This window comes from Scatophagus argus, chromosome 16 (genome assembly GCF_020382885.2).
Source record: "Scatophagus argus isolate fScaArg1 chromosome 16, fScaArg1.pri, whole genome shotgun sequence".
Lineage (NCBI taxonomy): Eukaryota > Metazoa > Chordata > Actinopteri > Scatophagidae > Scatophagus > Scatophagus argus.
In genome coordinates this window covers 2,424,213-2,440,510 of record NC_058508.1, presented here as the reverse complement: position 1 = coordinate 2,440,510, position 16,298 = coordinate 2,424,213, and the positions used below count along the sequence as shown (strand labels likewise).

Sequence of the window (16,298 nt, the reverse complement as noted above, 5' to 3'; positions counted from 1 at the left end):
GGCTAAGATGATCAAATCCATCTTACAAACCCTCTTAAGCTTAAGAGACATTTTTCAAAACACTTGTTATTTAAAATAAATGATGGTAGACATAACACTTTCAATGGAGAGCACATCTATAGTGCATTATGGGGGCATTCTTAGTGAAGTACAAGCATCCATAATGCTTTACTCATAAACACATACAGTAATACTTTATGGTGCACTATATCAGTAGTCATAAAACAGTATATATATGACTTATAATGAATTATAAGAGTCTTATGGATGCTCTTGACCAGTTTGACTGATGGGGCTTATAATGCATTAAGACTAATTATCCTCACTACACACCTCATCAATCAACAGTATTAAGGACTCACAGTATGTTATAAAAGTCCATGCCATATAATGCGGCATAGTAACATTTAAATGCATGGAATTGCATTACACTTGACTTGGCACCAACAATGAATTGTTATGGTGACGTCTGCATTACAGATACATCGATTATGTACTTCACTTTACTTAATACATACAGTCAGAACTTGTGACGCTGCTCCTGAATGGGAGCGACCCCTGCAGCAGTTCCAATGGTGAAAAGTCTGAAGAACGGAGGCTGTCACAGTTACTGTTCAACAATGGGTGTGATGTTCACGTGTCCATATATTAGGCCCTGTGGTTTGCCGTTATCGCTGCAACTGAAAATCGTTTCCGCCGCTTTTCAGTTCAAGTGTGTGTTATTTCTATGCAGTTTCGTCTAAGGATTCAGCCGTTTGACAGTACCAGAGAGCCAAATGCGCTGAGTAAAACGGAATCTGTTCAGCAACAACGACAGTTTTAACTTTAATTACATCTAATGATCCAGTTACATGAATTCAGTCAGTCAATCGGGCAGTCAGCCATTCAGCGGTAAATGTACTGATTCATAAAATCCGCAACCCACATTCCCTATACACATGCTTGCGCACTTGCAGACCCGCTCTCTCTCTTTCTCTCTCTCTCCCTTTCCATCTGACACACAAACACACACACTGCAAGAGAGAGAGAAAGAGAGAGACTCCTCCTTCCCCCCCTCTACTCTCTCCTCCTCTCAGTTGCCCCTGTGACTCCTTGCCGGGACGGTATAACAGTAGCCTACAGAGCAGGGGCAGGCGGTGGATGGAGAGGGGCAGTAGCCGCAGCAGCAGCAGTCGGGCGCATCGACCGAAGCATGCTCCAGCGCAGTCATGACTTGCTCGGCGTCAGATAGCGAGAAGATCGTGATCAACTGCGGCGGGATCCGACACGAGACCTACCGGAGCACCCTCAAGACGCTGCCAGGCACACGTTTGTCTTGGCTGACCGAGCCCGATGCCTACAGTAACTTCGACTACGACCCCAAGTCCGACGAGTTCTTCTTCGACCGCCACCCGGCCACCTTCGCCTTCATCCTCAATTACTACCGCACCGGCAAGCTCCACTGCCCCAACGATGTATGCGGGCCGCTCTTTGAGGAGGAGCTCGCCTTCTGGGGCATCGATGAGACGGACGTGGAGGCGTGCTGCTGGATGAACTACCGGCAGCACCGCGACGCCGAGGAAGCCCTAGACAGCTTCGAGACCCCTGAGCCGGACGCACCAGAGGATGACCCGGCGCTCACGGGCGGCGCAGACGGCGACCTGAAGCGGCTGTGCATGCAGGAGGACGGCCGCAGGGCCACGTGGTGGGAGGTGTGGCAGCCCACTATATGGGCGCTCTTCGAGGACCCCTACTCCTCCAAGTACGCACGGGTGAGTGGCCGGACAAGTGTCTATTCGTTCCTTCTGGCGCGCGCTCACATACCCTTGTTTGGCACTGCTCTGGCCACTGCGCATTGTTGCGCGTAAAGTTAGCGCTAAAGTGTTTTGGAGGTGGGTGATGATGTTAAACTCACTGGAGTGTTTTTTCCCCAAGCAGACCAACAATACAAGACAGGGATAGATAGATCTGCGTCTGTGCGTTCCCCTGGCTTCTTTCTTCTAAATGCGTCTGTCTTTCTCTTCTTATTCCTGTGCACTACGCTCTGCTCATCAGCTGGCTCCTCTCTTCTGCTTCACTGGTGCTGCTCTTCTGTCCTTCTAATCTCTCCTACTGATGTCGTCCTGTCAAGTTCTGTGCTGCTTTACAGCACAGAGGTGAATTCTGTATGGTTCAGAAAAGCACAAAGAGCATGTCTCAGTATCCTGATGGTCTCAGTTTGTGTCCCCTATGTACCCCTGATTTCTACCTGGCTTCTCCCAGAATATTTAAAACATACAAAGTGGTGGGTGGCAGCAGCATGTGGAGACTTGACAGTGTAGTACAGTATCTGACAACAGGGTGTCAGGGGTGGTATGGGAGACAAGGGAGACTGACACACACACACACACAAAAAATATTGTGTTTTATGATACTTTATCAGTTCTCAAAAACACTGTGTCAACTTTTAATCTTTTGTTTACATGCAAAGATAAATTTTGTGTTGTGTTGCTAAATAGCAGTGTTGTAATCTGACCAATACCGCACAGACTTTGGTTCCATATTACATCATCAGCACAATGATGGTAGCGCTTGTATCTGGGATATTTTGGCTTCGGTTTTGGACAGTGGGACGAAGCGGAGACGCATCACGCATCTTTACATGTGTCAGTGGAAGCTTTGGCTAAATCCATGCCTCCAAGGCTGCGGCTTTCCTTGTATGGATATGGAGGTCCAAGCGAGGACAGAGAGTGTTAAGGAAAGTAATGTTAGCTAGTGTTGGTTCTCCTTAACTTAGCCGTTGATGCAGTCCTAAGTCACTGAACACTGTTTTGAAGTTTCAGTTCCGAAAGTTTTTAGGAACCGCGTCGACTTTCATTATGATCACGGTGGAAGACAAAGAGAGCCAGTGCTATACTTTTGACTTACCAGAATTCGGGTTCATTTCCCCTTTCAACTTCACGGAAATGCGCACAAGTTAGTTTTGAGTAGCATAACAAGTAAATTGTGTATCATCAGAAAAGTCACCCACACTGGGAATAATTAGTATATATGAGTATTTCCAATAAGTTAGTGGTTCATTCTTCCTATGCTTGTCCACCTTTCTCCTGCTGTTCTATTTTTTTCTCATGACCTTTTTTTCTGCATTTACTGTCTTGCATCATTTCTCTGATTTCTACCTATAAACTCAATTTTTCTCTCTTTTCACTTTTCCTCTCCTAGCTTTATCCCTTTCCTGTCCTTGTGTGGTCGGTCCTCTCAACAGTGCCTCCCTCTGCTTAATTGTCTCCAAAAATCTATGGCGATTTGCAGAGCCAGAGGCTTTAGTGCTGATGTGGATCACTAGAAGCTGAGGTGTATTTTCTGTGGACACTGCCACATGCACAGAGACAGCATATTGATTTAGTCACTCTCTGTGACTTAAGATGGAGCAATACAATCACAGAGACATATACCACACGCACATACACACACACACATGCAAATAAAGCTTAAAACACTGTTCGCCCACCAAGGATCCATAGAACCTTTTCAACCTATGCACTGAGTCTGGAAAATTTTTAAAATGAATATTTGTATATCTTGATTTGCTGTTTGCTTGATTTGCTTGTTAAAATGATTTATTATCAACAATCATTATTGTACTGCAAAAGACACTGAATGCATGTGTCTGTAATTTTATTTTTTCCTTTCTGCACGGCAACGAGAATATAATAGTAAATTTCATCATCTGTCTAAAATTGGAATTTTTCCAAAACTGGGACTGAAAGGAAGCACTGATGCACTAACGTGTCCTGACCTTTGAGTACGTCATTTCTTGTTTAGCAGAAATGAAGAACGGCAACGGACTGCTTACTTAGGTCATGTTTTCACGCAGCAAGCTAAATTACACCGTGTGTCATGTGTGGTTTTCATAAAAAGTTTCCAAATTGCTGTTGCCCATGAGGCATGCCAGCTCATCAAAAGGGATGCAGTTCTGAAAGAATGCTGAGAACCACTCGTTTAAGAGAAAGCATGAAAAAATTAAACGGCCAAACAAGGGATACAAAGACAGGTCAAAAAAGACAAACATGCCACTAGGGTGTTGTCACGGTGTAGGGGTTTGTGAAGCATCAGTGTGACATCTGAGGTCACTTTGAAAGTGTTGTAGTCAATAGTTTCGGTGCCAGCCTGGTGACATAAAGATAGGTTGGAAGGGGTGGGGGCCCACAGCAGCAGTAGCAGTACCAGCAACGGTGCTCAGGTGGGCTGAGGTCATATGACCTGCTCGGTTTTAGCTGATTAGCTCAGTGGAGAACACCAGGGGCGAAGCTGCCTGCCAACATCTTGGCTGAAAAAAACAATTAAATAAAAATTAGAAGAAAAAAAAGAATGATTATTGGTTCAGTTCATGCACCAGCCATTAAGTAACATCCTTAAAATAACAGGATTTTCAATTTCTTTCCTTGTCCACCAGGTTTCTTGTCTCTTGTCTTCTGCTCTTCAGTCTGCACAGTCCTCCCCCTTTCTTTCTCTCCCCATCATCACCACTGACAGCTCGTGTTGCTTTATTACCACGATTTCAGAGCTGAGTGCCGGATTGCTTATTATCGCTATTCAGCCCCCCGCCCCCCCCACAACTCTCCTACATGTCCTCTCCCTCCACCCCCCCTTCTCTTTAGTTCTCTGCTTGTGCTATAGCGTAATACTGCAGTCCCTGTAGTAGCTGACTGCGCTCTAGTCTGCTGCAGAGATGGAGGGAGGGAGACACAGAGAGAGGGTAGGGGGTGACAGGATGGGAGGTGGTTTTGGTGAGGGTGATAGTGATAGTGAAATGAATTCAGGGTAAGAAGCAGTAGAGGAAGAAGAAGATGAACAAGATGGGGGTCACTTTCTGCATCCCCTCATTTTTGTTCCTGCTGCCCTTCTGTTTTTTTCATTTCTGCTGAGCTCGGCAGGCTGGGATCCTCGTATCCGTTTATCGATCAGGCAGTACGTCTCAGCTCGCCTCTTTCAGGTGGACGTCTCAGCTCAATGGTGCTCCTTTGTAAGCAAAACCTTCCCACACACACATTCCTCCTCTCTCCCTCTCTTTCTCCCCTCTCTCGCTCTCTCTCTCTGTCTCACTCCATCCTTTTGCTCAGCGGGATGTGATGGCAATTCCCATTCCCCCAAGGAGAGAAACAAACACCAACACAGTGGGAACACACATCTACGCTACACTTGCGCACATTTAGTGGACCACCAAACGCAGCAATTGTGGCCTTGCTAATGTCATTTTGACCTCCTTTTCACAGGCATGATTACATATGTGAGTCAATAAGCTAAGCTGGGTCCTGCTAGCATAAATCTACATCTGTACTGACAGCGGATGTGGCTAGTTTCACATGATGTGATTCTAACTAACTAGACATTGTTGTCCCTTCTTACATGCAGGATGGGACAATTGTTGCGGTCATTTTAAGATGCAGGAATATTTGTATGTTAACAACGGATATGTGTAATTCTGAAGGTGTCGTACATAGTGACAAATTCACTGATAATTCTCATCCACACTACAGTCCCCCTCAGCATCACAGAGCATTTTAGCCTCTTTTGGCAGCTGTTTTCTATACCTGCCAACACCAAACAGCAGACAGACCAATTTAGTGACTAGCTGGTGGACACAGAGGAGCATTAAACACTCTTCCCATCCAGACTATTGTACACCTTGATACCACATGTTACCATTAAGAGTGTCACCAAGTAAACAGAGCTATTCAGACAGATAATATTAGCTCAGTGTAATTTATAAATAGTTCTAAGAGCTAAAACTGAAGAATACACAGCAGAAACAGCTTGTTTAAAATAGTGCATAAGATAGTAGTCTACTATTGTCTAGCAATTGACACTAATTTGTAGTAGTAGATATCGACCTATGTGGATAATAGTTTTAAAAAACATTCTTTTTTGAAATGAACTCATTTGGAAGATAATGAATACTTATTTCACTCTACAGGATTGTGGGGTACATCAGCTAAAACGGGTTGGAAAAATCTGCAGCGTATTTCTGCTTCAAATCTTTAAGATAAGCAAAGCAAGGTCTATTACATAAACTGCTGAACTATTCCTTTAAGAGCTAAGGTGAGACAGATGGTCAGTAGGTGGAAACTGGCCCAATTTATTAACCGATTCACCCAAAAACAAAGACTTGGCCAGTGTTATTTATGGAGCAGGAACATTGGTTCTGACCTTCAGTATGGAACAATGGCGATTTTCTCTCTTGAATTTTTTGGTATCTTTCCTCCTGAGTTTAAGAGTTTTAGCACAGCCCTCTCCCCCCTCCCTCTCTAGTGGTTTCATTGCGCTATAGGCTGTATATCCACCAGGGTCCCCCTTCCCCCTCTGTGCTTTTCAGGATAATGCTGCGACAGAGCTTTCTTTATGTGTCGCCCATCGCAGGAGAGGGAGCGCGAGAGAGAGAGAGAGAGAGAGAGAGAGAGGCTTAGAAAGAGAGAGGTGTGAATGTAATAGGAGAAGCTGCAGAGGAGGAAAGAGGGACACAACACTATATTTGATGACATGTCAAGAAATAAAACATTTAACCTCTGAGTGATCTCCACTGTCCTCTCGTCTTTGCAGGGGTCAATAATACAGTCAGCGAACATACACACGCATACACACATGCTGGCTAAATGCAGAGACTCGCACACTTGTGCAAAAGAGCTAATTGAGCATAGAAAACGGCATGTGCAGTAAGCCTCGAGCTTCACACAGCCTAATACACTCACACACGCAGCAGATTACTGCAGAATGATCTGCTGTGACGTGTGTGTGTGTGTGTGTGTGTGAGTGAGCGAGCGTTGTGAGAAATGCAGCTGATCTCCCTCTACCGTACTGGCTGGATTTGAACAATATTACCTCCTCACTGGTTTAGTGGCCATGTTTACACCCTAAATAGCAGGGATTTAAGAAAACAAAAGGTGCAGTGCAGATTGCAACAACAAAGCTTCTTGAAACAGATTCCAGAAGTGTTCACAGTATCTACATAGTTCCAACATATAACACATCTCTTGTTGTTCTTTATTTTTTTTATGTTGTTAATAAACCTGTTAAAAGGCCTGAACCAACAATGTATGCAGCAGTGCAATACCTCTGTACTCTGTTACATTCAGCCCCAAGCCAATTTATTCCAACTGAAGACCTATAAGACATGGCTAAAAGACAGATGTGTTCTACTACCAACCATGCAACACAACCTCCTATTTATGAAAAACTCATAGAGTGAGTTAGCCACAGGCATTCTTCGTATGGCCATCAGGTAAAGGTAAGCAGATGTTGTTTCAAGCATTTGAACAAGCTACTGATGTTTTAATTTTTCAGTTTTGGACTAAAGTAGCCTGAAATGATACCAAGTAGGAATCTCACTTTCTCTCTCTCTCTCTCTCTCTCTCTCTCACTCACTCTCTCTCATCACTTTATCTTCAAGGGTTTCTATGGAAGGAAATCGGAAAGTTTCTTTCAGCTCTGCAGCTGTTATGTGTGCTAAGCTGTCTCCTCATAGTCCTAACAGCTAATAACACCATATGCTCTGCTTCAGGCTGCTGTTAGCAAATAACAACAACTGTGAGCAACACATCAGTCACATACACATGTATAGGCCCATGCACTCATACACACTTTCATTTGTTATGGCTGAGCAGGTGCTTAATGCTCTCCAGCAGAATGGACCTGCCACCAACAACAACAGCAGCCTCAGACATTAGCTCTGTTACATCCAGCCTGAAGGAGCCAAAAATAAACCTCTTATTCACACTCACTTATTGTTAACTTGCAAGATGAAACACAGGACAGTTATTGACTCAGACAGCTATGAACTATGAACAACTGGTATCTTAAATTAAAAAGTGGGGAATATCACAGTTCCAAAGAGTTAGGAAAAAGTTAGTGATGGGTTAAGGGCTGGCATAGTACAAAAACAAGTTTCATCATGAGACAATATTACGCCGATCAGCCATAACCATATAAGCACCCACCTAATATTGAGTAGGTCCACCTTTTTGCTGCCAAAACAACCCTGATATATGCTGTGGTATCTGGCACCAAGCTGTCAGTAGTTGATCCATGAAGTCCTGTAAATTGTGAGGTTGAGCCCCCATGGATCGGACTTTTTCAAGCTTGTCCCACAACTGCTTGATTGGATTGAGATCTGGAGAATCTGGAGGCTAAGTCAACACATCAGACTCATTGTGGTGTTCCTCAATCCATTCTTGAACCATTTTTGCATTGTGGCAGGGTGCATTACCCTGCTGAAAGAGGCCACTGCCATCAGAGAATACCATTTCCATGAAGGGATGCACTTGGTCAGCAACAATGTTTAGGGAGGTAATACACGTCAAAGTAACATCCACATGAATGGCAGTACTCAAGGTTTTCCAGCAGAACATTGCCCAAAGCATCACTCTGCCTTTGTTGGCTTGCCTTCTTCCCATAGTGCATCCTGGTGCCATGTCTTCCCCAGGTAAGCACCCAGTTATCCGCATGATGGAAAAGAAAATGTGATGCATCGGACCAGACCTTCTTCCATTGCTTCATGGTCCAGTTCTGATGCTTACGTACCCAATGCAAAAAGCACGTACCGATGCACTATGTGTGTTATGACACCTTTCTGTCAGAACCAGCATTAACTTTTTTAGGAATTTGACCCACAGTAGCTCTTCTATTGGATTGGACAACACAGGCCAGCCTTTGCTCACCACGTACATCAGTAAACCTTGGCTGCCCATTACCCTGTTGCTGGTTTTCTTTCCTTGGCCATGTTTTGGCAGGTCCTGACTACTGCAGACCAGGAACAAAAGAGCTGCAGCTCTGGAAATGCTCTGACCCAATCATTTAGCCATCATAAGTTGTCCCTTGTCAAAGTCGCTCAAATTTTATGCTTGCCCTTTTTTTCTGTTTCCAAAACATGAACGTCAAGGACAGAATGTTCAGTCTGTTTTTTATCTGGCTGCCATTACCTTCCGGGCCCTAGCAAGACACGCCATGGGAATTTTAAAATAAAGGTGTGTCTTAAAGATGATGATGAATGTCATTTTCACATTGCATTAATGATTCTTAATTAGCAATCACTGAATCAATCAGCTGATCCAGGCCACCCCTGTTACACTCCGGCAGAATAAGTAGAACATAAAGAATGGAAGAATACTTACATTAGCGAGTCAAAATGATGGCATACGGCCTTAGTATAGTTTAGCAAAGTACTGTGTAGATATGTTGTGTGACAAAGTCGCACTCATCTATTGTCAACCCTCTTCATTAAGAAAGCATTCACTGACACATAAAAAAACGGTAGTTGTGCGAAGAATAAAAACACAGAGCTGGACAGACATTTGCACCTGTCCAGTCACTGCATAAAGTGGCCATGACAGCTTCTATAGTGCCATCATCAGGCCAGAATTTTATTTGTCCAAAACTTAGGTTTATGGACAAGTACCTACATGACTAATGATGTTCCCGGCAGCCTCAGCTGTACTTTGTTTTGCTGCTAATTGGCATTCTAACATGAAAACCAAGATACTACCATGTGAAACATTATACACTGGCGTCATCATTGTGATTGTACAAACAGCACAAGTACGCTCAAAACAATTCCCCAAAACGCAACACAATCACAGCATACACTATTTGAAACCATCCCAGTGAGTCTCTTTGAAGAGGCGCGAATATTTTAGTGTTCATGTAATAAACTCAGTTGAGAACCGTGATAATGTTCATACATGTCAAATTCTTTAAAATACCCACTGTGTGTGGTTCATTCTGTGTGCAGTGGTGTTTGGCGGGCGTCAGAGGATCCTGAATGGAGTGCTCACAGTGCATGAATCCTGTCAGTGTGCTGAGCCACTGCTGAGAGAGCTGATAGAGAGGGTGTAGGTTTCAGGTAAATGAGCTGCCCTATGAAAAATGAAAAGCTTTACATGTGCTGTTTGTTCCCCTGTGGTGCCATTCAGCTGAAGTGGCTAATGTGGGTCGCTGGCACCAAGCAGTGATATGAAAATAGAAGCATTGTTGGAGGTGAAGAAGTGCTGAATCAACTTAAGAATGCAGTTTTAATTTAGGAGTGCTTCTTTTTCTGGCAATTGTTTTGTTGGCGCTTTCAGATGGTGAAGCAGCTGCTGAAGTAGAGGTTGTCCAGTGCTGAAGTGCTGAAATAGTGTACAGGCAGCAATTTCACGTTGGGTTTGAGATCCTTTTGGAAATTAAATTCAGCCACTTCTAAGTGGAAGGATGACATGTTTCAGCACTGTCAACATCCTACCCAACTGACTCATGTCACATCACTGGGATGAGGTGCAGTTCGCTTTGCCTGAGGCCGGGCTGGATCATGTCAGACCTCCAGGGTTCCCAGTTTTACCAGTTTTTTGCAATAACGTGATTGATCAATATGATTTTTAAGTTTGTTCAATACTCCATCCATCCATTTTCTATACCGCTTATCCATCAGGGTCGCGGGGGAGCTGGAGCCTATCCCAGCTGACTACGGGCGAGAGGCGGGGTTCACCCTGGACTGGTCGCCAGTCAATCGCAGGGCCAACACACAAAGACAGACAACCACACACTCTCACACTCACACCTAGGGGCAATGTAGAGTAGCCAATTAATCTAATGTGCATGTTTTTGGTATTGTGGGAGGAAGCCGGAGTTTTGTTCAATACTATTCATGAGAAAAGTACAGTGTTATCTGAAATGATTCAGGCCTTATGGTGACTCTGTGTGAATCTGGTGACCCTGTCTTGTAAAGTGGGCCTTTCTCAACTTCTGATCTTTGGACCTTTTATTCTTCCATTTGGCAGTTTAGTTTTCTGAAATGTGTACACTGGTGGAAAAAGTACTTAGATCTTCTACTTAAGTAAAAGTAGCAAAATCACAGTATAGAAACACTTTTTTACAAGTAAAAGTCATGCATTTCAAATTTTGCTGAAGTAAGTACAAAACTACATACATATACAGTACAGCACAATACACTTCAAATATCAAAAGTAAAAGTTCTCTTCATGGAGATGGCATATTTCAGAATAATGGATATTATAATTATTGATGCATTCATGTGTTCATCACTTAAAAGCTGAAGCTGGTAAAGCTGGTTTAATTATTTTTTCTAGTTTATTTCGCGCTCTTGATCTATAATATTACATCATAATTCCTTTATTGATTATATTTTGTTTTATTTAACTAAATCTGCAAAGTCACTTAAGTTGTCAAATAAATGTAAAGGAGTAAAAAGTACAATATTTGCCTCTGAATTGCAGTGGAGAAGAAGTGTTAAGCAACAGAAAATGGAAAAACCCAATTAGGTAATTGCAAAGAGATTACACCAGAATCACTCAGCGCACACTGTCTACATGATTAATTGGGCTGATTTCAAATCTAGAATGAGTTGAAATCTTGACTATCAAAGTTACACACCTTTTGTCTCTTGCAGACATGTGTAGTGGCATCACTCAAGAAAACTGTCTCCTTAAACCAAACAGATGTATTCTGCATTCTGCAACTTGAGATGATGTGTGAGCGAGCAGTAAGAAAGCAGTGCGGTAAACCTCTGCTTTACAGCCGGGCTGGAACCACAGCTGTGTCCTGTAGCAGCTAGAAACGTGTAATGCTAAATTTCACGTACACACACTAGCACATCACAGGGAAAGCTCTGCGTATGTATCAATTCTCACTCACTCTCTCTCTCTCTCACACACACACACACACTTTATTTATTCATGACAAACATGACATTTGAAGAGCTTTCTCAAGGGAGGTATTGACCCGAGGAAGCCTTTCATAGTCATTTGACCAAACCAACACGCTTTAACACTCACTACAAGCCTCTGGCCCCACACACCACATCACTGAATTACAGAATACGGTTCCCACACTCATTCTGTGGGTGACATTAAAAGCATGATATACTGTAGACATCTTCATTGGTAATGATAAAGGACATAGTGAGAGAGAACCACTTGGAAATTCATTCCTGTCGTATATGTTTTTAATATTCAGATTGTATTAGAAGGTTAGATGTTCTTATGTTGTTATATTGTTCTTATTGTGTGCCATGAGAAGCTGTGTAAGCTGAATTTAATTGGAGTAATCTCAGGATTTTACAAAGAATTCCTCCTTAGGGGGATTGGAGGAAGAAGTAGTGCCGCAGCATGAGAATGGACATGAAAATAAAAATCTTCCTCCTCAAGTAGCCAAAAACCCATTCAAGGATCCCTGCCACCCCTCCACCTCTACTACTTTCTTCCCATCTAAATATAGACTTGTTTGACTGTCATTTCACCACACACACACCTCCTTCCCCACATGGGAAGGAGGTGTTACAGCGCCTCTGATGCACGCTCATGGAGACAAGCCCCTGGTGCAGTGTCACACACACACAAACACACACACAGCTCGACTCCTTGCTGTGGAGAGGAACACCCTGCAGCAGTGTTCATTGGTGGAGCTCTGTAGGGGGTGCTGTAGCAAACAGCAGGAATTAAATGATTAAATATCAACACTTCAACACTTCATAATCATATTAAGACAAAATTTAAGAACAAAATTAAACCAAAGTGCAGTCTAAAACCCTATTAAACTTTAAGCTGCAGTGATCAAAATATTATTCTATATTATATATACTATATTAACAATGGCTTAAATGACGTGTATGCATAATGTGAATAGGGTTGTTTTTTGTAACAAATCTACAGAGAATTATGAACAATCCTAAACTATATATGTGTATGTACATATGTATATATGTTCAATGTTTTGGTTCTTCAGGCTGCAGTTGCATTGTTTTTGTTCAGTCTTATGGCTCTCATCAACCTAGTTTCAATAAATCTATTGTACACTTGCCACTTTCCACCAAACAGCAGACAGACACAATTAGACACTAACTGGTGAACATAATGGAGCATTTAGCAGCTATAAAGTCAGATGTACTGTATTTCTGGAGGTAAAAGGAGGCTTACATCACATCTGGTGTACAGAAACATTACTCCATATGAATGGTAATGTTGCTCTTTGCCTCCTGGATGTGCATGTATAATTTTTAAGTTTTGTTCCCAATGGCAAAAAACAAACAAACAAGCCCCGCTAACCCACCCACCCAATGCAGCTTTAAACTACTTAAAACAGTTTCCCACGTGTTAGCATGATGTTCATATGTAACTCAACTTATCTCTGTGTCTGAACGCTGCCTCACAGAGCTGCAAGCATGGCTATGTATCAAAACATATGCCAGTCAAATTAGCTGTTCTATAAAGCACAAACTTCTTCTTCTGTCCTCCCTTGTTCTATAGTGAGGTCTATTGAATGCAACCTGGAGGGGAATCCACTCCAAGTTGTCCCAGAAACATACTGACTGTTGATTGTTAATAGGTGGATGTTGTTGCCTTTGGACAGCACGAGGCTTGCTGTTTCCACCCTATTTCCAGTCTTTGTGCTAAGCTAAGCTAACTGAATGACTGTAGCCTCATACTGAACAGACAGATATGAGAGTGGCATTGATCTTCTCATCTCACTTTTGTTTTAAAACTAGTTTACATACTCAGTGGAACAAAAACAGAAAGAAAAATCCAGAAATCCAGAGGAAGATAAGAAGGATGGGTAAAGACTCTGCTGCTGAGAAAAGTAGTCTTCTTTATGGCTAGAGTTGTGGTAGCACAGTGTTTAGCGCTGTCGCCTCACAGCAAGATGCTTCCAGGCTCAAGTTCAGCTCTGGGCCCTTCTATGTGGAGTTTGCATGTTCTCCCTGTGTTTGCAGGGTTTTTCTTCAGGTACTCAGACTTCCTCCCACAGTCCCAAAAACATGTACGTTAAGTTAACTGGCTATTCTACATTGCGACCTAGGTGTAAGTGGGTGGCTTTCTTCCTCCAAGAAAAAGAGTAGGACATAAACAATGGGGGAAGTGAGAAAAGAAGGTCCATTTTACCTCCTGTCTTTTAACATTACTGCAAAGTCGGCTGTTTCTCTCTCTCTCTCTCTCTCACACACACACACATACACACACACGGCTTCAATCTTTATGCTCTGCATCGATAATATGATGATTTCTATCGAGCTTTCCTAATGTTCAAGTCTTTCACGCATACTCTTGATTGATTGTTTTTTTTTGTTTGTGTGTGTGTGTGTGTGTGTGTGCATACAGTATCTACATACTACATACAGACAAAATGTGATTGAAGATAAGGAGATGACAAAAGTGTAATGCTGCAGCACATGGTTGAGAAAGTGACAAAAATACAGAGGAGAGGAAACTGGGGGACAAGCAGATGCATATGCAGAGGCAATGAGAGAGGGAGGTAAAGGAGGGATTATATCGTGTGAAACGAAGAAGGGAGAAGAACCTGCTGGGAATTCTGTGAGGGAAAAGAGGATGAAGGAATCGCTCCTCTTTAAATCTCCACTTAAATCTTGACAATTTACATTCCCCTGATTTATTCCTCTCTTCCCTTTTACTTTATGTCCTGAAATCCTCTGATGTACCATTTTGACTTTTGTTTCCATTTCAGTGTTATGCTGAGCTCTGTGCGGCAGTATGTGTGTGTGTGTGTGTGTGTGTGTTATTTGATGTTGAAGATGAAATAGGTTGCTGACTTCTACTTTGCAAACATACGCATAATCAGATTGCGCTCAGCTTCCCTGTGAATGTGCCGAATACCCATTACATTTCAGTCCCGACAGGAGCAGGTCCAAGTTTGAAAGAGTTGAAGTTAAATGAATTAAAACCAGAGTGCAGCCATGTTAGCAGCTGTTGGAGACTGCAGCTTACTTTGACACAGCGGTGGTTTGAGCATGGTTTCATTTTGCTAACATTTTTGATAATGCACTGATAATGTTTCTGATGTTTAGCAGGTAATGCTCAACATGTTTGCAGTCCAAGTTTAGCATTTTAATATGCTAATTAGATGTGTCAGTTAGCATAAACACAAAGTACAGCTGAGGCTGATTAATTTTGCATAGCAAGGAGCAGTCTGTAAATGTTAGTAATGGAAAGTATATGGATGCTTCTAATAGGTGTGTTCAAGAGGATGCACATAACTGAGCAATTTTGGCTGATTTTGAGAAAGTCTGAATCTTAAATTGCTTTCTACCCGCTGCCTTGTGCCTGTGTTTTGTTTTTGGACTTGTAAAGCCCGAGAATCCACTCTCACATAAGTCTGTTGCAGTGCGCTTGTACGTATCAGTGGGCCGAAGCTCTTCATCAGACTGGTAGTAGCTAGGCTAGCAGCACCTGTTTTGCTGCTAGCATCCTGATCTGTGGTAGACAGAGGAAGAGCAAACTGGGTCACTGTCACTGGGAGATGTATCCTCCATAGTTCCTCTGCTCGTGGTAGCAGTTCATGTCTCTGTGGACGGCAGATTAACTGTTTTTAACCCTTTATCCATTTTCACACAGCAACCAGAATGAGTGCTACTACTCTGCAATGTGAGGGAGCTAGCTGTTATGTTTTGACTTCCTGTAGCTATTTTTGGCAGCGTAATTATTTTTCTGAACACAAAAGAGTGTCATTTTGGCAGTACATGGGCTTTTCAGATGATTTTAGATTGCCTATAAAGAGGTCAGTTTGAAAATGTTAATGAGTGTAAACATGCTTTTTTTTCACGTACCTTCTATGCCATTTCATACCCAAGCTTGCGAATAGCAGTTCTAATTAAAAGTACCAAAACAGCAATTTAAATATACCTTCAAAACTCTATCAAATTTTAATTTAAGTAAATGCACGTATTATCAAAAAAACGCATCAAAAGTAAAAGTACTCATTTTGTAAAAAATGTCCCCATATGTATACATATGAAGAAAAAAATATACATTTGAAAATGGATGGATGGATGGAACTCTTGAGCAACCTTTAAAGGGGCAATCTTCCCTTGTCCCACCTTCCTGATAGCCAACTTACATGTCATTAAATCTGTTTTTTGGGGGTTTTTTTTGTATGATTGTGTTAATGTTATGTCTCTTTTAATCATTTAAAAGTTTTTTTAGTATCAACATATTTAAAATAATCACAATTATGCACTGAAGTTGGGTCCCACAACATGCAAGCTGGATGAATATCTTTTTTTTAACTGTTCATTACCTGTTTTTCGTAAATACATGACAGAAAATGATAACATAACGCCTTTTTTTTAAAGTATTGATGTCTAAATTGTCCTCCAATTCTGGAGACCTTCCTTCTTTGTAGTTATACAAAAAGAATTATACAAGCAAAGTGCCATAATATTCTGTTGTATTGGAGAGAAGTCAGACATCTCTATAGCTGAAATGTGCACAACTCTGTTGCTTGCACCAAAACAGTCTAGATGGATTAACAGCACTGCAAGTCTTATGATTCTGGGGTGGTTG

At 42.3% G+C, this 16,298-nt stretch overlaps 1 protein-coding gene across 1 annotated transcript in view; it reads left to right on the top strand.

Annotated features, from left to right (window-relative positions):
* The first annotated feature begins 945 nt into the window (after positions 1-945).
* The window catches only part of LOC124073673 (potassium voltage-gated channel subfamily C member 1-like), a 61,305-nt gene continuing 45,952 nt past the window's right edge, over positions 946-16,298 (top strand). Inside the window, exon 1 of the mRNA XM_046416075.1 lies at positions 946-1,751. Coding sequence (XP_046272031.1) covers positions 1,209-1,751 — 543 coding nt within the window. The 5' untranslated portion in view covers positions 946-1,208. The remainder of the gene's footprint in view (positions 1,752-16,298) is intronic.